The following is a 23,476-nucleotide window of genomic DNA, read 5'->3' as shown; positions in this document are numbered from 1 at the left end:
TTAGCTGCAATTTCCAAAGCATTGTTGAAGTGGGCTGAACCAAGCAGAGGCTGCAAACGTTGGGTAGTACGTTACAAAGAAATAAAAGATACAAGAAAACTTACTGTTTGTCTCGGAAGGAATAATTACGGCACATCAGTCTAGTTTAATTGCTACGGTAATTTAAGTGACTTGTGTATTTTTGCTGTAATTATAGTGTCACTAAAGCTGCAAATCCTGTAGAAAATATAAATAAGGACTTCCTTATTGAAGCAGCTGTTTAGGCAATTATTGTGGGGCTAGCACGGGGGAGCAGTGCGAGTTAATCAGTGTAGCATTCTAACTAGTATTGTGATTTAGTATTTTGCTGTGATGATTCTCAATACGCGTGCATGACTGAAAAGGAATTGTTCTAAGAAAGCAGAGCAGTAATGCATCCATACCAGTCACAGAGCACAGACCAACAGTACACGCTGCAGAGAAAGATGCTCGTGTCCTTCGACAAGCAACTAGAAAGCGTAAATTCCCCCTAATGCAGCTAGTATTTTTTTTTCCCTAAAGCTTATTTGGTTACCTTTGCAGGTATTTTGTGGCAATAGCCAAGGCTTTATTTAAGAAAATTAGTATTTTTTTGAATTATATGAAGAATAGGGTAAATTGTTGAATATGTATTATCTATGTAACCTTAGCATACCGAAGGGGGAAATATGTAATTAATTATTTTTCCTTTCAGGTATGATGGAGTTCAGTCTCTTTGGAATATCTTATGTAAGTTAATGAGTTATTACCTTATGTTTAATTATCTGCTGTACAAGATTTTATACAAACTCAATTAAATAACTTTTAAACTTTCAGACAGGAGCCGATATCTGTTGCTTCTTCAAAATCTTGGAGTATGAGATGTGTCATCACTGCATGCAGCTGGGTGCATTTTACCCATATTCGAGGAATCACAATCAGAAAGGCACAAGGGTGAGTCACAAACTTTTAATGGTTGTTAACAGCTAGACCTCTGGGACATGTGTAGAGATCAGCCACGACGTCGCACCAGCTGGCCTGGCTCAAAAAAAAGGTATATTCTAAGCAAAATGGACAGGAAAAGAACACGTTTGGCTCTTTTTATCAAATAAAAATTGCCTTTATTTATATGCTAGCTCTGCTGCAAGCCTCCCCCTCACCTGGGAGGTTTTATGCCCACAGAGGGGCTGCTCTGGGATTCAGGCCACTTGAAGGAAGCATACTCTAAGTTTGCTTTGACTGAATCAAACTCCTACATATTTTTCCCTGTATGCCATTTTTATTTAAACGCACTACACCAGAAAGGCTAAAATAGAGCGCTTTCATGGTAAACGCACTGAAAGGAGCAAAACTGACCTTGGTGCTCTCAGCCCTAATTGTCCATAATTATACAACAAATGAGAAAATGGAAGAGTGTAATAAGATTCTGGAGTAAGACTCGGCAATTTCTGTGCTTTGCACATTTGCCACCATCAGATATTGTATTTCTCTAAAGAGTAAAGGAAAATAATTGCTTAAATGTAGGTCTGTGCTGGCTAAGGACTATATTGTAGAAAGCTGTAAAACAAGATAACTGGGAAAGTAACAAAAAAAAAAGGAACAGCACTTCTATTCCAGTTAAAGCTTCAGGTCTAGTGGAGTAGAGCTATTTATATGGCATATATCTAATGGATTAAAGTCTCCTTTTCAAAAACTGTGTGCTTTATCTTGCAGCGGCACACCTTTCGATAGGACTTTTAAAGCCTTTAAAAATGCAGATTCAGGGTTATCATGTTGCTTCCAGTCTTACCCAATTTGCCAAGGTATTGTTCAATACATTTAATAAAGATTGGAAGTGCTCCCTGACATCAGTCATTAGCGCTTCGGTCTCTTCTTGCAGGTCCTGAGTGCTGCCCTGCAGAAAAGAGGGATAATAAATTACGTACACTGGGATGTGTCATGCCTTGGGGACACTTTGCATCAGACATTTCTTACAGTACTCTCCCCCAGGTTGTTCTCACCTTCCCTCTTTCTAGTTCCCTTCCTGGGGCGGACAGTGATCCTTACTGGTTTTCGTATCACTTATTCCTTAATTGAAGAATAAATAAAGAATTTCCACTAGTACTTCTGTAGTGATGATCCTCCTGACAATAAAATTTTCTCTTCGTTACAGCAATTTTTGTTTCAACAAAAAAGCACGAGATTCAGAATATGACCTTTCAATATCAAGTCTCACTTGCACAACACTTAAAACCGTTTGGTAGATACTCCTGCAGTAACAAGAGGATTTGCAGTTCTAGCTAGCAAAAAAGAATTATTTCATTCTAAAAAACCTGTAAATTGAGGGCAATTCAGTAGAACACTGTTCATTTTTTGTAAATAGGATGAAGATATTGGCATTAAGGGACAATTCCAACTTTTACCAGCTCCTTTGAAGAGTATCAGCCTGCATATTGGAACCTGCATAAGGAACATCCTTCCTTGGCAAAGACCTGCTAATACAACTTTTTACAGGTAAGATCAACTGAAGATTTAAATTTTGGTTTTGCACAGTTGCCTATAAATACTACCAGTCCTCAGAGCAGCTACATGTATGATAGCACTGGAACATCATGGCTGGTTTTTCTTTTTTAGTTTCCTCCTAATGGACACCTTAAACTTTAATATTCTGGGTGTAGGAAGATGAGTACAGGAGATCAATTGAATGACATACAATATTTCTTAAAAACTTCTTACATTTGATAAATATGAAGGAAAATTGAGGAAACATTATTTGTTTTCCATTGCCAAAAAACCCTAATGAGTCTTACTGCTGTTTTGAGTGACACTCTGTTTGCAGAAGGACAGCTTTACTGGGATGACGGGGTTCACATTAGTACGTATGATGCTTCTTGCCTTCAGAAAATCCTTTTTTGCTGCGAGGATGGTCGAACACTGCAGCAAGTCACCCAGAGAGGCTGTGGAACCTCCACTCTTGGAGATATTCAAAGCCCAAATGAAAACAGACAAAGCAAAACCCAAGGATCTGAACCAGGGAGAGATGAAACAAATCACAGCGGTCCCTGACAATCAAATAATGCCGAGTAGCTGACTTACGAGCTTTTCTGCTTGCAGTTTTTAACAGTAACAAGGTTGTCAAAGTGGAAAGCCCAAGCTGTAAGACACTGCATCACTTAGCCATCACTTTGGAAAAGCAGTGCTGGTGGTTGCTCCTGCCTTAGGAGTCCTCAGTGTAGTGTGGGGTGTTGGAGGAGGAGCAATAGGGGCAGATGGAAATGAGGGACTCTGGCCAAAGCAATGACATTTCTGGAGGACATATCTGAACATGCCTTCAGAGACAAAACTGAAATTAAACCTTCAGATCAGCATTATATTCCTGATTTAAACTGCATAATGCTGTGATTGCTCGAATTAACATGTTGTACAAAGGAAATTGTGCCCTGGACCTACAGCAAGACAGATAACAAAGATTTGTTCTCAAAACTATGGGAACCATAAGCATGGATTATGTGGGAAGTTTTAACTAATTTCCCCAACATTGCTCAATTTAAATCCTCTGTAGGGAAGCCTGCAGGATGGTGTTAGTGTACTTTGAGGTGCTTCACATACACTACTGCCTGTTAGCACTGGAGTTCAGAAATGATGGCTATGTTTACGGAAGCGTGATGATTAGTGAAATCAGCATAGATTACAAGGTGCCTCTCAGCGGGATGCCTGTGATGTCTTTTCGGCAGTGCAGAAAGGCAAGAACCTACAATGGCCATGATTACCAGCACTACTTTGAGTGCATTTTGTGGTGAATAATAGGACTGATACAATATACAACAGAGATTTCACAGAAGCAACTATGTCTCTCATGGTCATGTGTAATTGGACGGTGAACAGCAGTGGATGTGGGAAACCACTCCCATGCCGCCTTCAGTGAGAAACATGTTTCTCTTGCTGGTCTTAACCCCCTTGCTCTTCCTAATGCTCTTTGTTTGCCTTCTTCTGTGTCTTACCTCTAAAATGTTCTTGTTTTGGCCTCATTTAAATAGCACACAGTCCTATAAGAAAGTATTTTATGTCTAAAAGCATACATTCTCTAGGAATACAGAGCATTATTCATGTACAGAGAGACATATCATGTATTTGCTTATAGTACATGGACACAATTCTTGACTTGAAATTTTTGTAATCCCATTTGTTCTAAAGTTATCCACATGGGTTTCCACCTGCATGGGTCATGCCTGTCCAGGGCCTCTCTCACCTGCCTGGACAATCGAGTCAGGCACTCCCAAAGCAGCTGCCATACATGTGTATAATTGTATTGCTGTTCAGGGCAGCACTCCTATGGAGCATCTTTCATATATGAACAGAACTGACGAGGCGTTGAGTCTTGCCAGCTTTCTGGTAGAGGGAGACTGCCTGACCTCTTCTCTTACTGGGATCTGACCACCCTTCCTTCGAAATTCCATATTCTACTGTCTTCGTTCTTCCTCTCTTTCAGTGGAAAGCCAGAACTATGTAAGTTTTGTACATAGGCAAAAAGATGAGTTAAAAATGTAAAAGAGAATGGATGGATTTAATTCTGCTGTTGACTTTTGGATGGAAAAAATAACAATAATTCACATGCACTGTTGAATTACAATGTGTTCCCAATCTTGCTGTCTTCCTTCTTTCTTCCTTCTTTCTTCCTTCTTTCTTCCTTCTTTCTTCCTTCTTCTTCCTTCCTTCCTTCCTTCCTTCCTTCCTTCCTTCCTTCCTTCCTTCCTTCCTTCCTTCCTTCCTTCCTTCCTTCCTTCCTTCCTTCCTTGTTTTGTTTTGTTTTGTTTTGTTTTGTTTTGTTTTGTTTTGTTTTGTTTTGTTTTGTTTTGTTCTGTTTTGTTCTGTTTTGTTCTGTTCTGTTCTGTTTTGTTTTTAAAAATCCAAAAACCTATGCTGGTTAATTTATGTTTATAGTAATACAAACACAAAGGCAAGGAAGAGGAATACATTCTTGTAACATAAAATGAGAAGCCACTACCTCTATTGAAGACAGAAAAAGCAGTGGATCTTCAGGGTGGAGTTATTAATTGTTCAGTTTGTTGGTTTTTTTCACAGCTTCTGACAATCACCAAGCTTCAACTTGAATTAGGCAAAGAGGGCACTGTGCAATGGAGCTAAAATGCCTGCAAAACAGCACTGACCATACCTCTGAATTTTCTCATTGTTTTAAAACTGTCCTTCAACTTTCATACTGCTGCTTTGGCAACCTAGGATACTTTTAACTATAAAAACATCCAAGTACAGTCAATTCATATTAAGGCATTAGGTGTATAAAGCATTCACATTTCAGCATTGTTGAAAGCTAACTACAAGGTCTCCATGTGATGCAAAATCTGTATTTAAAACCGTATGGCACTTCAGTGTAACTTCGTCTTTCAAAACTGAGAAGCGAATGTAAAACTTTAAAACTTTGTGTTTTCTCAGAGTAGAATTTCTGGCTGAGTTGATGTCTGCCAAATTTTGTAAAAAAAAAAAAAGAAACGGTTGATTTTACCTGCATGGATTTGGGGCCATAATTCTGCCCAAAATGTCTTTGTCTCAGGGCCAGTCTGACGTTGGCTACCGTCAGGCATGGATGATCAACTTGGTTGACGCCACGTGGTTTGATTTTAAGTCAGAAGATAATTCTTGTTTGTTTGTTTTTTTTTTTCTTAAATAAGCACAGCCAGACATTTCATCTTTTTTTTTGTCTGCCAAACCACGGAAATTTCGTATTAGGTAGTCAAACCTCTGAAGACACATAAAATTTTGCTATTAAATACACATGAATTGAATGAATAAAATTTTTGGAAATGTTTAGTTTTGGTAAAACTATAAATAGGCTAATTTACATAGCAACTTACTCAGGTTTAATATTCTTTTTTTTTTTTTTTTTTGTAAATCATTGTAACCTGATGGGCTGCCAGTATATTTTGGAAGTTCTGCTGAAAACAGGTAACAGTCCAAAGGAAAAATGAGTATAGAGCCATATGTTTCCTGAAATATAGCCCTCAAGGAATATAGGCAACTTTCTAGGACCATTTTACAGAAATATGTCTCTTCAGATATTAGCATAATATTTCATTGGAAGCAGTGTGATATAAAGCATGAAAACAAGCTTTTTGAGTAATGCCACCATTCAAACAAGGGATACTGCAATATCCTGCACTTTCTAAAGAGGTCTTGGTTCAAATGTTCAAGAGTAATTTATCTTATGGTAGCAAGAGTGTCTCCACAAACCTATATATCATTCCTGAGCTAGTTTTATCTTTTTCTGTTTTGTTGCACAAATTTCTAGACTTTCAGTTTTGAGAATTTACCCCATTCAAATTCCAATAATCATCTAGGTAGTGATATTGATTTGACAACACCTCAAGTTTTTGACTCAGACAGTAAAACTTAAGTTATGCAATATTCTTTTAAAGGGGCTAACGCTGTATTGCTTCAACCTGGTACAAATACACATACCAGACAGCCATTACATTTTAAATTAGATGCTCTAAATAAGGTAGATCTTTTCTAGCAAAAGGAGACTGAAAATCCTTTATATCCACGAGTCATCATTGTCTAACAGTATCCGATTGCCATTTGCTTTGTTATTTTTCCTCTTTTTAATGATGTTATGTAACCCTCTTCATCAAATATTTGAGACATTTATGTCTATATAAGACATTTTTTGCCACAGTATTCTTCCCTGTCTTTCTCTCGTATTTGTCATCTCTCTGTCTCCACCCAAACACTTGTGCCCACAGATATTCAGCTCATTTTCAATGATCCTGAGATGTTTTCCTGTGGGCGAATAATTTTTCTGTCAATAGTATCACACCAGTTTTGGCATTTTATGTACTCTTTTGCCATTGAGATTGCCCTCTTTTCCCTTTGGACATGTGTCACCAGCTGCACTTCTTCCAATTCACACAGAAAAATCTTTCATTTAACAAGGTCCTTATTTAATACTAATTTAGATCTAACAGTCTGTAAAGCATATCCCTCCATAGCTGCTGGACATGCATTCCTGGTATAACTACCTGTGATGCCACTGTGGCTGTGTAGTTAAGAGGAGTTTTTATCCACCTACAGTTTCAGTTACATATATCCTTTCCAGGTGAAATGTCAGTAAGGCTAGAGAGAGGATGCATTCCTCACCTTCTAGTCTTTTATAATCAAGAGTGTGTGGACATGAGCTGGTGTTTACAGCAATAAGACTGTAAGGATTTCGGTAGTGATCATTGGACTGGAATAAAAGGGAAGGAGGCAGAGGTGGAGGAGCACCCCGGTAGGAAATCTCGGGAGAAAAGTCAGACTGAGGTGCAGCACCATCTGCAGGTGTCGGTAACATGGTTCCTGGGGAAAAAAGTCAGTAAGCAAAGGAGACTATTCTTTTCTAATAAACTAAGAGGATGATTTCCATGGATCCCTCTGGAGGATACAGTGAGCTTTACAAACACAACTCTGAAATTAGCATCTTTGGAAAGATTTTTAGGAATTTCTGGATTTTATGGAATATAAAATAAGAAATTTATAGAATATATTTGGAGAGCTTGTATTTTTTTCTACCATTATTTGTTCTTAAGCTGGTGTTAATAAAATAGGTACACCTTTATATATCCTTATGCAAACTTTTTTTTTTTAGTTATGTAGATTTTTAATAATCTACAGATTATTTAACAGGTGGAAACATTTTCAATGGATATGATCTGTCTCATAAAAGCATTATCTTACAGAATTGGGAATTAACATCATTTTTCCAAGTAGTGCTTTCCTTTGGGAGTTGTTTTTCCTTTCTTAAACTTGTTCCATTCAGAGATTCCTGTTCTCCTTGGGCTCGTGTCTGACAATGTCATGTAAGACAATGCCAAAGCTAATATAGTGGGAGGAAGTGTCCTATGTTACAGTCAGGTATTTCATCTAAGATAAAGATTATTGGAATACAGCTTTGGGTAAAAGTACTGTACAGAACTTGAACCAGAAGTACTAAAAATTATATGGAAAGTGACTACATGTATTCTGAAGGTTACATTTTTTTTTCCTTCGTACACAAAAAGATGTTGAAAAAACAATTTACAGAAGACTTGATTAATCCTACACTACACATAGGTACGACCCCATGTCCCCATGTCTAGTTTAAAAGACTATAGCTATTTTTAAAGACTACTTTACCTTTTCGTCCTTCTTATGACACATCAATACCATGAAACTACTAGAGATGACAAAATATAAACACATTAGTATTGGGAGATCTTCTTGGTGATACTTGAGAGCAAAAAATGTCACATTGCACTCCTGATTTTGAAAATCTTTCTGGTAAAATTTCCCAGCTGTGGGAAATTGCTGTTACTTTGTTACAGGAAATAGGATTTCAATAAATGGTACAAAAAAGCCTTCTCAGGCTAAAATTAGGTAAAGTTACTCCTTTGTGAAAAGGTGTCATGTACTGAATTCATTAGCTTTCATATTTCCTTCATGATAAATTAAGACTGTTATGTGAAGTTTTGTATTACTATAGTAACGACTTCATTTGCTTTAATTTCCCAATTCATTTTAAAATTAATTTAGGTTAATTATATATGTTCACAAAACTGTATTATCAACTGAAATGAAATTCTTTATTCAACACTAAAAAACTTTACAGACAGTACAAGGTCACGCCGGTAGTCAAGATATTCCTTCCTTGGAGCAAAGTTTTCCTAGAGCAAGTGATGCACTGTTAAATCTGTAGAGTTAGTAAAAGATTGCTTCTGTATCAATACTTCCTTAATAACACAGTTCAATATTAACCGTAAGGATAAGTATGTACCAAGGCCCTGCAGAGCTGCTGCTAATGTTTTGGTAATTTAAGCAGTATTTCTTAGGGTGCTTCCTGTGTGCTGGTCACTATGACAGTAATTGCCAACTAACTCATCTTGGCTCTAGATTAACCCATAGCTTTCCTGTTCACCCAAGGACATTGCAGACCCTCCTTTCTTCTGCTGGCAATGTAGCAACCTTGGAGTCGTATGGGAGTCACCTAAGCACCTCTCAGAACAGATATCCTGCTTTCAGAGAAAAAAGTTATCTGTATGTTCCATGGCCAATTTTGCATCCTGTGGAGACACCAATTTTAGACTATAAAAATGATGGAATCGAGTTTTTTGACTTGGTTTGGCTGTTTCCTCCTCCTGTCTTTCCATTCTCTCTCCATGTCTCCCCTGCCTTTTTCTCTTTCAAGAGCTGTTGTCTACTGCTGATCTTGTGGGATACAAAAGTGTCTGATTCTCCACAGATCGTGACTCTGTCCAGACCCTCCTGTGCACCATGGGGTCACTCAAGTGACAAGATCACTTAGCTGAATGCTAGAATGAGGGCTTTGCTCTCCCAGCAGCCATCGAAGAGGAGAGTAATGGCTGGTGTGAGTAGCTTTCAGCCCCAAGGCTGAGTCAGTATGTTATTTTCCTCCCTATTTTATTATATTAAGTAATGGCAAAAGCTTAAGTAAAGGATTTTGCAGTGGTGTTTAAAGGAGAGAAGATTGTATGGGAGAGCGTGTTAGAATGGAAATAAAGTGGCCACAAGGTAATATGCTCGTGCTGTGAGATTTGTCATGTGGAGAGCGTAAACACATCCTAAGAACAAAGCAAAAATACCAATGTATATTAACAGGATAGAGCAATGCGATAATTTATGGTGCTGAGCCTTGTGGTGACAGTGGAATTACAGAACCTCAAATGAGCTGCAAGATACATTAATCTTCTGGTTAAGGAATGATGGTGTTAAGACCTCAAGGTGTAGAGGGAAGGGGTCTTGCACTTGTAAAAATTGTACCTGCTGTTTTTGGAGCTGCTTCTAATAATTTTCCTCTACTGTACCTTGACTGGGTTTTTGTGGTGTTTCTGTACCCGTGATGTCAAGAACTAAACTTCATTGACAGAGAACAGCAGCCCAGCAAATGCTCTGCACCATGTACCTTTCTATTGTTTGCTGCTTCTGCCTCTGAACTTGCTGAGGACTCGAGGAGGGAGAGGCGTACCCACGGAGCTCACAGAGGAAGATCCAATGGGCCAAAACAAAGGATCACATTTTCTAATGTGGCTATCTGAAAGTGGGAAAATGAGTTGTAACCTTCTACTGAACCCACCAGGTCTTCAGCGAGTCGAAAGCAATTCAGTTGAGCAAAGTGAGTCAATGCGTACAGATTTGCACAAGAGGAAGGCTGAGGTTTCTTTGTACTGAGTGTAAGCACAACTCCCTCTGCATCATCGTTTGTACAAGGTGTGATGCACAGCACCTACGCAACAACACTTGCAATGTTGGCAGCCCCCAAAGCTTTGTTCAAAGTCTGGCACTGTTTGTTGTTTTCATTCAGACTCCCACTTGAGGTTACAAGGGACTGTAAAAATATCAGTTTGTTTTGTTTGTTTGTTTTGTTTTGTTTTGTTTTAAAAAAAGCTTCCAGCTGTTGTGTTTATAGAGAAAATCTTGAAACCCGTGTGAACAGAATCTTTAAGGATTGATAAGAAATGTGTGTGTAAAGCAGAAGCATCTAGGAGGATTATTATCATTTCTGGATTTTAATCTTTCATCATTGCGATGCAAAGAGTACCACTAGGTGCAAGGCTACAGTTTAGAGGTCACTGTAGGTTAAACGATGTGGAGGGGACTATGCTAATGGAGATCATATGTCTTTGAACTTTGAGTTTTCCCACATCTTGAATGGTGTAAGTATGAGCTGATCCATACTGCCTGCGTGAGCCCTTGTGCCACTTATGCAGACCAGCCTGCCTGCTGAGTGGTTACGAAATTACCATATAGAAACGGAGGCGTAAGAAAATTAGATTCTTGGCACTGATGTTATTCATATCTTTCAGTTATTATTACAAATATGTGAATATTAAGTAGCCACCCTTTTTCAAAAATCTCCCAAGCCTTTAATCCTTTTGTTTTCTTACAATGAACATCTATTATTTTTATTGGAAAAAAGTGCAAAGCTGAATATTACGCTGTAATAAAATGTCTAAATAAGTAAAAATCTGGCGAGGAATCAGTATATAATAATGGTGGCTTTGCTTTGTTTCCTGCTCAGTAGCAGCAAGAAGCACAGGCGCTGGCTGGAGAACCATCTGCAGCAAGGACAAGGAAAGTCACAGAAACAGTCAGCAGAGAAGCTTTGACAAAAAAATGCAAAAGGTCAAAACAGTGATTTCATTAAGCAGCTACTTTCAGAATTATCCTTTCCTCACTCCAAAAGCTGGGAGACAGTCTGTCATTTCAGCTTTTGGTCAATAATGACCTGAAAAAAATGTAGTGGGTTAGGAATTCTGGATAATGAAGTCAGGACTTAATAAGGTGTGTTTTGAGTGTTATTTACTATCTGGAGTTTTTCATTGCTTTTAGGTTAATGTCAGTATTGCAGCTCCACAATTTCACCTTGAAATACTTGGTATCCTTTTTTATTTTTAAGATATTAACCTTTATTTCAAAATAATGATTAAATTTTCTGGCCTTCCTGCTTGCAAAAATGGGCAAAAACTGTGGTGCGTTTGCAACTTCACGAACCAAGGAAGTTAAAGCGCGTCCCCACTTATTTTATTTTTAAAAAAAAAAAAAAAAAAACAACATTAGAAAATATATCCGTTGCTATTTTGGATCTGACTGATGTATGACCCAAGAATCTTTGCAGTTGGCAGACTCTTGGGCTTCCTGGCGGTCTGTGCATGTGTCTTCAAACTGGCATAAGTAGGTAGATGTATTAGTATTTATTTTATGTTAGTGTGCATTTTGACAGGCTAAATATAGACTGGAGTGATGTGGGCTCTTAAATACAAGACTCTCTTTTGCCTATGGTTCAATTATTAGACTGTATGTGCTTTAGTTAAGCACATATGTGAATGTATCAATTTCTAGAAAGCAAAAAATTAATGATGTGCTTCGGAAGGTTTAAGAGACAGGTTTCCCTATTTTGTAAGTAATACACTTTTTTTACTCAAAGCAATGAACTGTAACTTGAATGTTATCCTTGATGTGTCCATGTTCAGAAAATATATCTGATGTCTCTAGATCTGCTAGCAGAAGTGAAGAATCCTTTCTGCTGGTACATTTCAGATAGGAAAGAACCGGAAAAAAAAAAAAAAATAATCGCATAAGGCTGAAGAACTTGAGAGAACGAAGGCTTGAGAGTAAAACCTAACCGCTGTTCCCAGGAATAACACTCCAAAACACACACCTGCAATGGCCTTGGTCTGTTAGTTTACAACATGCCTCATGAACAATTCAGAGTTCACACCCTGCCAAGTTCCACCCTTCAATAATGCCTTCATTTTCTGAAAAGTCAGCATTTCTTGAAAAAGCATCTGAGCTCCGTTAAAGTAATTTTGCTAGCTGACTCAAACTGTGAATTCATATATTTGATGAGGAAATAGTACTAATGAATTAAACTTCTCTCTGTTTGGGGTTTTTTTTCAGCTTTGTTATGATGAGTGTTTTCATCAAACTGCAAATCAAGAGTGCCTTTCCATGATCTGCACATTGCCCAAAATAGAGCAAGAAGATCAGGACCACTGCTAAAGAGACTATCTGACTCTTAAGAAGGTCAAGGTGAAGGAGGGGAGATGCAAAGGAGTTTAAGGGGGGTGGCACACAGGCAGCTGTTGGACCTTATAGGCCTGCAAACACCCTCAGTAGGCTTCAGTGTGAACATGCTGCAGCAGCCCAATGCTTCCTTAAGGGCATGGATGGCGCTATTCCCTTTAGAGCACCCTTGAGATGGCAGAGCTGAGCTGTGAGGATGTAGCTGAGAGTTGGTAGCGTACTTTTGAACTTTATGTGCTATCAAGAGCTAGCAATTGGCTGAAAGCAAATATTAATTAATTCTCCTGTTTTTGCCTTTGTTTATAGGCAGTGAAGTCTATCCTAAAGTTAACATTGTCAGCTACAAATTATAGGTTCAAATCACTTGCTTGTAGGACACTACATTTTTTAATAACCCTAATACTATCTCATTACAACTTAAAAAATAAAAAAACAGACCATGGATTTTGATCAAGCAACACTGTCAAACACATTTTGATATTTCCACATCTTGATGCATGAATGGCCAAAGAAAAGATGTATTTTTTTCAAGCAATCTTGTAATTCCTTTCTCAGCTGAAAGGATAGATAATAAATATTGGCAATTTGGCAATTTGACATTTTCTATCTTGAAGAACAGCAGTTATTAATTTACAGACATAATCAAGTGATTTATATTCATGATTATGGTTCAAACCATCATGACACTTGTTCTTTCTATATCAGACGCCTTCTCAGTTTCTGCTCTTTGTGTTCACTAGCTATGAAAAAGAATGAGAGGGTTTGAGTTTTTTGAGAGGCTTTGTTGTAACATTTTTGCTCTGATTTCAGGTCTTAACTGAATCATCATAAGCACCTGAGAAACATGTACTGCACTAACTACAGTAAGACTTTCAGCAATGATTGCTGAATTTTAGAAATTCACAACAAGTAATTTCCTCATTTGCACCAACAGCTGCAAAATTTCTTCTTCTTTCTATACAGCCTATGTTCAGTTAAAATTCTTATCTTTGTAATCATTGTCATGACTTGTAATCATTGTCATGGCTTGTATGGTCTCTAAATTAGCCTAATAAAAATTCATAAATAACACTGGGATTCAATTTTAGACTATGTTCATTACCTCTGGTGTGTTGGCTCAAAACTGTTATTTGAATGAGGATAAAGGCCCATGGTTTAGACACACAGAAACCTATTTATCTACAAAAAGATAGATTTTATACAATGTCTAATTGCATTGCTTTTAGAAGAACTACACATACTTTGAAAATTAACTTCAAACATGTTCTACTTTTCCATGACAATGAAATTATTCAATTGACATTATTTCTGTATCTGTTTAGTAAACAAAATCAAAATCTTTTGGCTGTCGACTGCTATGAAACAAGAACTACTTTTGTCTAAGACCAAGCTCCCAGTATCTGATCTTGAACAGTGAGGTGATTTGGGAAAATGAGACAACTTTGAATGAATTCAAATTAATTCTCTGCAGAGTCTCTTTGGGAGAAAAAATGTTTGCAATGAATTTGTGAGGCTTTCCCAGTTCTTTGTCTTTCCTGGCCAGATTTGCGTTAATGTCTGTTTGGTGTCTGAAGGAGACTCCAGGGCAGATATGCATTTTTTATTCTTATTTTTTTTATGAGGATTTTTCTTGCCCAACTTCTCCTTAAAATTGTTTCACAGTTGTGGTTTTTTCCCCTAAACATAGGGAACTTCTGTGTTCTCTTCAGCAGCCTATAACGTGTTGCAAATCTTGAATAACAGTGTGCCTTCACGCTCAGCTTTGGAACAGTGACAAAAATTTCCCAGGGAGCTCTGGTAAGGCTTCGGCCTAGAAATTTCCATAAAAAAGCTGCCTCACACTGGTTTTCAAAGCTCTATTCTGAACACTGTTCATTGAAGCTTAAATGAGGAAAAAGATGCCTATGTTGTGGCAAGCATTTACTTTGTTACAGCCATTAATGAATTTTCTGAAGCTGTTTTCTTTGGAGTCCATCTCCTTACTGAGCTGACAGGTGCTGGTAGAGCTCTGGAAGGTGGTGGTGCAGCGGACAAAGCTCCTTTGTGAACCATGTTGCTCATTCTAGATGTTCACTGCGGTCTTGGAAGTCTTGCTGAAGAACAGGTTAAGGTGTCTGCAGAACCTTCTTCATGCTGAATTCCACCAAACACATCCCACCTTATATTGTTGGCAGTGTTCTGCAAAGGTCTGAGGACTTCATCCAGGTTTCCGTTTACTCATATGATAATGAAAACAAGGCACAATCTGTAAAAAATAAAGGGGAAGAGCTATCAACCTAAATTTTCCTTTACTCTTGTTTAGCAGTACCAGGGTAGTTTAATAATTCAATGCTGATCAAGCCAGAGAATGCAATGACTTCAATCAAAAGGCAGAGATACTCTTTCCAGATTGAGGAGTTCTAGTTTCCAACCTCTGCTTCAGCACTGTGTATTTTATTCACTGTTCATGTAAAAGAGAGAAATAACCCTGAAAGCACCCAGTCTTCTCTTCAGATGAATATAAGAATTGGAAAAGTATAGTTATAGATTCTCTTAGCTCTATAGGCTGGGATTGTTCTAATGGAGCTTCTAAAGCCTGGGTTTTTTTTTCAGTATGAAGAGGAGCTGTGCTTCTATTTTTGGAAGGTTTTTTTTTTCCTTTAGTTGAACACTGGAACAAGCCTTCTGTGGTTTCAGTGTCAAAGAGGAAGGGTTTGGGCGCAGGAGTAACATTCATGTGATCTGCTTGTTATTTGATGGTGGAATTTCATCAAGGGGTTCCCAGGAGCCCTCTAAGAGCTGTGCTGAGTTTGGACTGGTTTTCTGCTTGCGTGCATCTGCCTCATTAGTTTGCCAACATGTCCTGAAATTCTTGGGAGCAAATTCATCACCAGTATAAACCGACTTAGAGCAGCAGAGTTACAGCAGGAACAGGTTGAGTTTCCTGCCAACAACCCATTCAATGCTATCACGTAGAATCAGACTCACCAAAATGTTGATTTGATCCAATTATTTAACTTTTGCCCAAGTAGGATATTTGCTTTCTCTCAGGAAAAGCAAGTTATTACTCAATGTATGCAGGATCTGTAATGTTCAGATATATGCAGATATATTTAGATACAAACTGTACTACAATTGTGCCTGTACCGCCAGGGAGGGACTTGTGCGTGGTCCCCCTGTCCCCATGCCTGGGAGAGGAACCAAGTGTGGGGGAAACGTGGGGTGCTCCTACCAGAGCAGGTAACTGGGGACCAGTACCTCACCAGTACCAGTCACAGACCACAAGGCAGGACTTAGCAGCCAGAAACTTCAAGGGGCTGTAAGGCTCCCTGGGATAACAATCCAGTGACTCCTTGGAGAAGTGGGAGCCTCTTCTGTTCTCCAGGTAAAAAGCTCTGTATGTCGCTAATCAAAAGATAATTCACTTAATGTGACCTCACAGCGAACATACGTGTTTCGTTGAGGCCTTGCGATATTCTGTTCACACCAGGGTAATGTGAACCTGTTCAGACCTGAACTATATATGCTGTTAAGGCAGAATCTTCTCACAGCTCTCACTGAAGCTTTCTGGTTGTGTCTTGGTAAGACGATGATCCTGTGTTCACACAGTGCCTTTCCTCTAAAGACTTTAGAAGCATTCACAGAACTATTTTCATCTTTGTTACCTATATGGAAAAATCATGAAGCAAGCAGAAGATGAGTGCATGACGATTGGCAGCTGACAGTCAGCTAACGAGTAGCTGACCGGGGAGTGGAGCGCAGACCTATGGCTCTTTGCACCGAACAGTCACTGGCGCGTCAGTACACAGAAAGGTGATAAGGGCTGATATCTCCTTCTTCTTCTCAAGGAGCAAGGGCTGCATCTAGTATTTCAGAGAAGGAGGATACCTCAGTTGGCAGCTGCCTTGTCATGTGCAGAAGGTAAATCAAGATAGTTTCTTTGTCCGAAGCTTGACAGATGAGTCTTTGAGCAAAGGTTTCCCCACTGCTGCCTCTAAAAACTGCTCAGCCTTCTTTCTTCCTTGAATATGACCAGAGCTGCCCTGAAGAGTTTCCCATTTGCTGAACTGTGATTGCAGAGTGGTTTCAGTCATGTGAACATCACATGTGGGGAGTACAGGAGTGTGCTGCCGTCGGGTCTGTGATAGACATCTTTCCGTGACAGTTAATGATTATGTTCCTGACTGAAATGGTAATCTGCAAGCAGCTGCTTGCAGGAATTAAGGGTTCCAAACTGTACCTTAAAGTAAATGTTTGATAGAGAAGCAGTGAAAAAACAAATCTTGTGAAACCGTAGAAAAAGCGTAAGCTATTTCTTTTTCCTAAAACTGCCCCTTAGCTGAAAACTCAATTATTAGCAAAACTGTCTGAATGAATACAACCACGGAGCTAACTATGACCAGCTAACAAGTTTTTCAAGTTGTATGTGATTTAATTAAAAATGGACCTGTTAAAAACCAAGAGATAAAAGTCTCTTTTTAAATCACTAGGTTTTAAACAGTACCTAATTTCCTAGCTTGTTTTCCTACACTATTCTCTACAGTCTAGCCTATACTCCTGAGCTTCTAGTAATTCTGCTCACCAGCTGTCAGAAACACATCAGCTCTTAATTCCTAGAAAACAAAACAGGACGCAGCAGAGATCATGCTGTTTCAGCTCTTGATTTAATAGAGTTCTTGGTTGTCTTTATGGTCTCCCAGTGTCCCTGACAGAAGAGCCTCCCCCATTGCTGCTTCTTGGAGTTCAATATCAAATCTTGACCCGCAAGCCCTGTTGTTGATGTCCTTTGTAGACTAACGAAAATATGCTCAGCTAGGAAACCTGCTGGTTAACCCTCTTGTGAGACCTTTTTGTTCAGTGCTTTTATGCTCTCAAGTGGCACAGAAAATGTTCACTGGGTGATTGATAATATAAGTTTGTAGCACAGTGAATTCAGGAAAGCACTTAAGCAAATGGTTATATTGACGGCAGGGTGATTGCAGACGTGTTTAAATGAAACACATGGCCATATGCTTTGCCAGACAGAGTACTTCCCTGGAACAGTTAAATGAAGATATAAACCTTGGAAAACAGGCATGCATCAAACAAAACCCCTAGGCCTCCCAAACCATTGATATCTTCATAATACCTGTGAAACCACTGTTTCTCAATATGCACTCATAAAGCAGCATCCTAGCAATATTGAGAAGGATGTTAGAATTACATTTCCAGAGCTTCCTTGCGCACGTGGACATGCATGATGTTACAGTGAAATGGAGAGGGTGAGAGAGCTAAATAACAGGTCATTGAGAGTGGTGGCGGTGATTTGTGTAAAGACGGGTGGTTACAGAAGAGCCCCAGTACTCTATATGTATGATTGATTTTCTTTCTTTTCGGTGCTGACTAAGGAAAAGAGGACCATTCCCTTTGTGCTCAGATAGACCACATCTCATTCCTTCACTTCACAGTGGGAGGTGAGATATTCAGGAAATTGAATACATTTGTGAACAGTTCAAAAAATGCAAGTGGCACTTCTCAGCCATTTCTACGTTACTGAAAAATAGCTTGAAAACACTTTAATAGTATGTATTGAAAGATTTCCTTTGGAAAATAAAGATTTGATGTTAAGATTCTATCTGTCATGAGAAAAAGACAAAACCTAGTTACGTATGAAAGTTTCATATTAAGATTATGATTGAAGCTTCTTCTCGATAGACTCTTTTCCATGTTAGTCTTTCATCATTTCATTCTTCTGCTTTTGACATTTATTGTTAGTATACCGTGAAATCTGTTTATGTTAATATTAAAATTAGTATAGTTCATTCCTAAGAGAATTTTAATGGTCATAAATTCAATTATCTCCTGCAACTATTTTAATAGCTTTTTTCCTTCTTTGGGAACGTTTAATGATTTCTTGTGGTGCTTAAGCAGAAATGATAGACAAAGAATGTGAAAGTTTCATGAAGTTTCTAGTAACAAAGGTACGGAAAAAAAAGGAACAAAAATCATTTAGTCATGCAAGATGGATAAGCTTATTGACATTTTATTGCTGCTTTTCTCTCATTTGCAGAACCTGACGCGTCATATTGAACCAAAATATTATTAATTAACCAGCCATTCCTTGGCTGCAATAATCACAGCAGCTATGTTTAGTCCAAAGAATTTCTGCAATCTGCCTGTAATCATGTATGTCGCTGCCATTGGTAGATCGGTTAACAAACAATGCAATAGCTGATAACAGCAAAGGATAAAGCATCGGGTTTGATGTTGAGCTTTACAATCAAGAGCAGCAGATGAAGGAAGCAGAGGGGCTTTAAGGTATGTCATTCATTTTATTGCATCCAAGTTTCTGGAGACCTTTACCTCACTGCTGAGTACACATCACACAACAGAACTTGCATTTATAAATTATAAAGCCTTATTTCTGAGGTCTCAGGACTTGGGGGAGACCATGAGAAGGAAAGAACTGAAATGCAACATTGCGGGGGGGCAGGGAGGGGAGTAGGGCTTGATGACAAGAACTTCAATAAAATCATAGTTTTCAGAAAAATGAATGCGACGTTTTAGGACTCATAGTCAACATATATTCAAGCAATGTTAAAGGAAACTCAGGAGACAAACTGCTGGGGTATCATTTTCTCATTTTAAAGAGCAGGCATTAAAAAGTATGCTTTTTGATATACGGTGTAGTTGCAGACTTTAAATGCAGTATTCCCTGAGGGAGTAACAATAATCATAATATGAAAAATGGCTCTGTATTTTGATATTCATGGAGAAAATATGAATAGTACTATGTTATTTAGAAAAGCCTCTTTACTAATCACCCCACTGATACCAGCTTTACTCTTCTGGGGACTGTTGATGGGTCAGTATTGCTTTTACTCTTTGCTCATTCCTGTGGCTGTGGGGCTTCCATGAGCAGAGGTGCAGGTGGGGTGATAGGTGATACTTGGAAGAAATGTGAGGCAAGAATATACAAGACACTTAAACTGTTATTTCACACAAGGAAAAGCTTCTTCTAAAGTATTTTTCATTCCTTTAGATCATCACTAAAACATGTGAAAGTGTGTTGATATGCCAGTGCAATGCACGTGTATTCCCACACTTTCTTGCTATGACTAAAAACCTCTGATTTCTCTGTATTTAAGGCTGTTTTATATGGTTAAATGTTCTTAACCAAATGTAAAATCCAGTAGACGCTGCCAATGTATATTGATCTGGATGCTGGAGATTAGTTTTAATTAGTTTTATTGCTGGTGCGCTGTTGAACGTTAACGGTACGGTGTTGTTCTTCACACAGGGCTGAGCAGCTGGCTCTGCAGCCAGCACAGCCCCCTTGGCGCAGCACGCCTTGCTCCCCTGTGCCTCACAAAAAAAAGCAATGCTGGGAAAACCACGAGTTTTACAGAGCTTTTTAAGGCACTGGCTCCACCTACATACTCTCCCTCGTTTCAGTTGTGATTTCGGCACAACCGGTGTACCTCTCCTGGCAGTTTCTTCTGCTTTCACTGAACTGCAGCCCCTGTGAAATCCCATGGGCTTACACGCAAGATCTATTCTTCCATTTTACAAATAAGTAACTTACCCTGTTACCTGTGTCTCGCCTTTCCCATGTATTCCAAGCATGCAATCAGAGCTGATTAGAGGTTTTGTCAAATATATTTTTAACAACTCAACACCCTCGTTTATAAAACAGAACGTTGTTTGTTCTAATGAAGGAAAGAAAACTTGGGAAAAAAAAAAAAAGTAAATGAAAGGGGATTTTGTTTGTTTTCTGTTTGAGGAATTTCAGTGACATGTAAGAAACTCCATAGTTAATCTCAGGAGAAAATTGTTCTTTGTGTATGAAGCGGTTTGCAGGGAACAAAATACGTTTCTCAGTGATTGCCCACTAGTGTAATAATGAAGTAATCTGCGCTGTGTAAATTATACTGAATTGGAGATTTATGACACGTAGTCCTTAAGGAGTGCTTTATTTAAGCCCCGGGATGGGGGGACATGGTTTAAAACTTGAATCATTTATACATTTTGATAATCTATTAATTTAGTAATGTATTTTATAGAGTTTTCAAAGCTGTTACTTCTGTTTTCCTCATACCAATGGTGGTTCTCTGGTTCCAGATGGGCAAGAGGCAGTTCAGCGGGCTCGAAACCACCCTGATTGTCCTCTTCTGCTTTGTGTTGGTCATAACATGTATCCTTATTGGACTTTTAGCATCGGGACAGTCCGGAGTCAAAACGACAGGTAAGTGCTTCCCATTGCTGCTGTAGGACCAGAGCAAAACCCCTGATTGGGAACTGCCCATCTCTGCTTGCTGAGACTATTGTAAATGCCACAGAGCTTCAGGAATGAACTGTTGGCATCATGTCCATCAATGTTTGATTTAGACTTTTCAAGAATGTGGATGTTCAAGTGATGGGGAAAAAAAAAAAAAAAAAAGGAAGAAAAAGCACTGACTTTCAGTGTTGCTGTTATGGTCTTATCATTACCCAAAGGTGAATAACAGTCAATCCTTCCTACAGATAATATCAGTAAAGTTACCAGTCATGAACATAATAAATATCATGACTCATAATTTATTGACATGAAAAAAACTTTTAACCCTTCCTCACAAGACTGGACTTGTTTTATATACATAGAACTGGTATGATTTCAAAATTTTGGATATAAAAAAGGAGAACACTGAAAAAAAAAAGAAAAAGGATCAGGGCAACTATGTGGCAGCACCCAAATTGTGTGGAACACACATTATAACCAAAAAAAACCTATAGTGTTTTCTGCTAATGTATTGGTACATTAGAAATCACTTCTCTTACAGGGATATGATATAAAGCATCTTATAAATCTCTGCTTTGATGGTTCCGTTTTGAGTGAGTAATCCCATTTACACACAGGGATTGAATCAAAAAGCTTGGAGGTGACAATGGCAGTAAAATAAAAATAACAATACACAACAAACACTTTGGTGTTTTAGTAAAAATGCCCATACAGACTAATATCTGCATATTTTCTGCCTGTTTCTGACACAAGATGAGTACGAGTCTGCCTGAGCAAAAAGTACAAGTGAATATACTGCAGATAATGCAAACAGGAGAGTCTGTGTATTTATGTGCAGCTCAGCCTGAGACAAGATTTATACACTTCAGAGTTCTCATTCGAAACATATAGAGTGCTCCAAAATATATGTAAAGTAACAAAGAAAACAACAGTCATGTACCCTTTTGTCAGCTGAAGTTGCCAAGAGGTCAGCTTAAATTCGCTCTGACAAACCTGAAATCTAATGGAGCAACCTAATGGAGCTTTAAGGTGCTTTCACTTGATGCTCTAATTCAAGGTCCTGTGGAAAAACAGTACTTCAGGGGAAGGAGCACCTGTGAGAGCAGCAGCACAGTACCATTTAAGAAAAAGTGAAGTTCTTCTGATTTTAACTTATACTTTAACTATACTTTAACTTTAGCATATATTTTCACAAGAAGCAGTGCATGTTGAGCTACAGGACTACCAAAAACAGGATTAATGTATAGCTTAAGAAATAAAATCAATGTCACCCATATGTTCAAAAACTTTACAAAAAGACTTTTATCTGAAATAGTTGTGTGCAATTTTTCAAAGGTAAGATAAATCACACTAGCAATAGTTTACACTTAGTTGAATCTGTATTAATTGTTAGAGCATACATTTTGGAAATCCTGGTAATAACCCATTGATTTATTTCCCTAACAGAATTTAAATTTACGCCACAATGTCCGAACATATTAATGGCAGAGAGAATTGACTGCATCCCGGATCAAGTAGCAACAAAGGTCGGAAAAACATTCTAGAAAAAATCAGAAAATAGGCTTTATCTCGTAAAGCTTCATGCTTAATTACAAAAACTTAAATTGTCTCTACTTTATCCATTGCTTTCTTAACATTTTTAAATCTGTGATTGCCTGAACATTTTTCAAGGAATCTTAACTCTTGTATAACCCATTTCAGCCCATTGAAAGAACATCTGATTTTTCTAGCCGATATAGGAGCATGCTGCCAAAGGTTGAAGACCACTGCCAAAGGTTGAAGACCACTGCCAAAGTACACCCCAGCAGTTGGGTTTTGGGATAGGTGGAAACAAAATTAGCAAGACATCAAGCAGTTAAAAAAGCCCCTCTTTACTTGTAACAACTTTGCCTGAATAGTTTTTTTTTGTCTGATGGTCAAGTACTAATATTTATAATAGTTCAGAAATAGCAGGTGAAGGTGTGCTTTACCCAGATGTGAAAGACTTTTATAATGAAAGAGACATGTTCACAGTTTCCTTTCAGAACCAATTTCAATCTCAATGTCTTACTTTCCTGGTTATGGTGTCTCTTATCTGGGAGAATGCAGAGTTTAGAATTGACCTTTTGGCTTAAGAATCTATTAGTTAAGATTCCCATTGAAAAGTACCATCTTAATTTTTCGTTGCTCTCACATACAGAACATTTTTGCAGTGGTTGGTCTTCAAAGCTTATTGTTATTATCTTTATTATCATTATTATTTTTCATCTTTAAGATGGATGTTCTCATTTTCTGATGGAAGCTGGTGGATGCCTGACGCCTTTCTTTGGTTTGGAGGGGCAGCGTAGGAGAAAAAATAGTGACTGTATTGTGATGTGTGATGTTTATGTCATTCACAGAGGTATAAAAAATGATTAACCAGCTCTCTCAATCTCTGAGGAAATTCCCAGTCTAATTCCAGAAATGACAGTTGTTAAGGCTTCTGTCATGCCCTGGGTTTTGTTATGATATATAGTTCAATAACGTCCTGTGGGCAAACAGGTTAGTAAAGGCTCAAATCACAGCCTGTTCCTCTACTCTTTCAGTTCCTTTGCTCCCCCAGGAGCAAGCACACCGTGGTAGGATCAGTCATGCAGATCACTTTAATCTTTAATTGCTACCTTTGAACCAGTCACCCCACATTAAGTGCTGCACTCATAGTACAGTGAGGGAAAG

The 23,476-nt window shown here is 38.3% G+C and overlaps 1 protein-coding gene across 1 annotated transcript in view; it reads left to right on the top strand.

The window, feature by feature from the left end:
• The window catches only part of SI (sucrase-isomaltase (alpha-glucosidase)), a 77,729-nt gene that overhangs the window by 1,934 nt on the left and 52,319 nt on the right, over nucleotides 1-23,476 (top strand). The window contains exons 2-3 of the mRNA XM_009884497.1: nucleotides 20,626-20,688; nucleotides 22,271-22,308. Of these exons, the coding sequence (XP_009882799.1) occupies nucleotides 20,626-20,688; nucleotides 22,271-22,308 (101 nt within the window). The remainder of the gene's footprint in view (nucleotides 1-20,625; nucleotides 20,689-22,270; nucleotides 22,309-23,476) is intronic.

The sequence above is a fragment of the Charadrius vociferus genome, unplaced genomic scaffold, assembly GCF_000708025.1.
Source record: "Charadrius vociferus isolate BGI_N301 unplaced genomic scaffold, ASM70802v2 scaffold104, whole genome shotgun sequence".
Lineage (NCBI taxonomy): Eukaryota > Metazoa > Chordata > Aves > Charadriiformes > Charadriidae > Charadrius > Charadrius vociferus.
The sequence above is the reverse complement of the archived record's forward strand: the minus strand, read 5'-3'. Positions and strand labels throughout refer to the sequence as shown.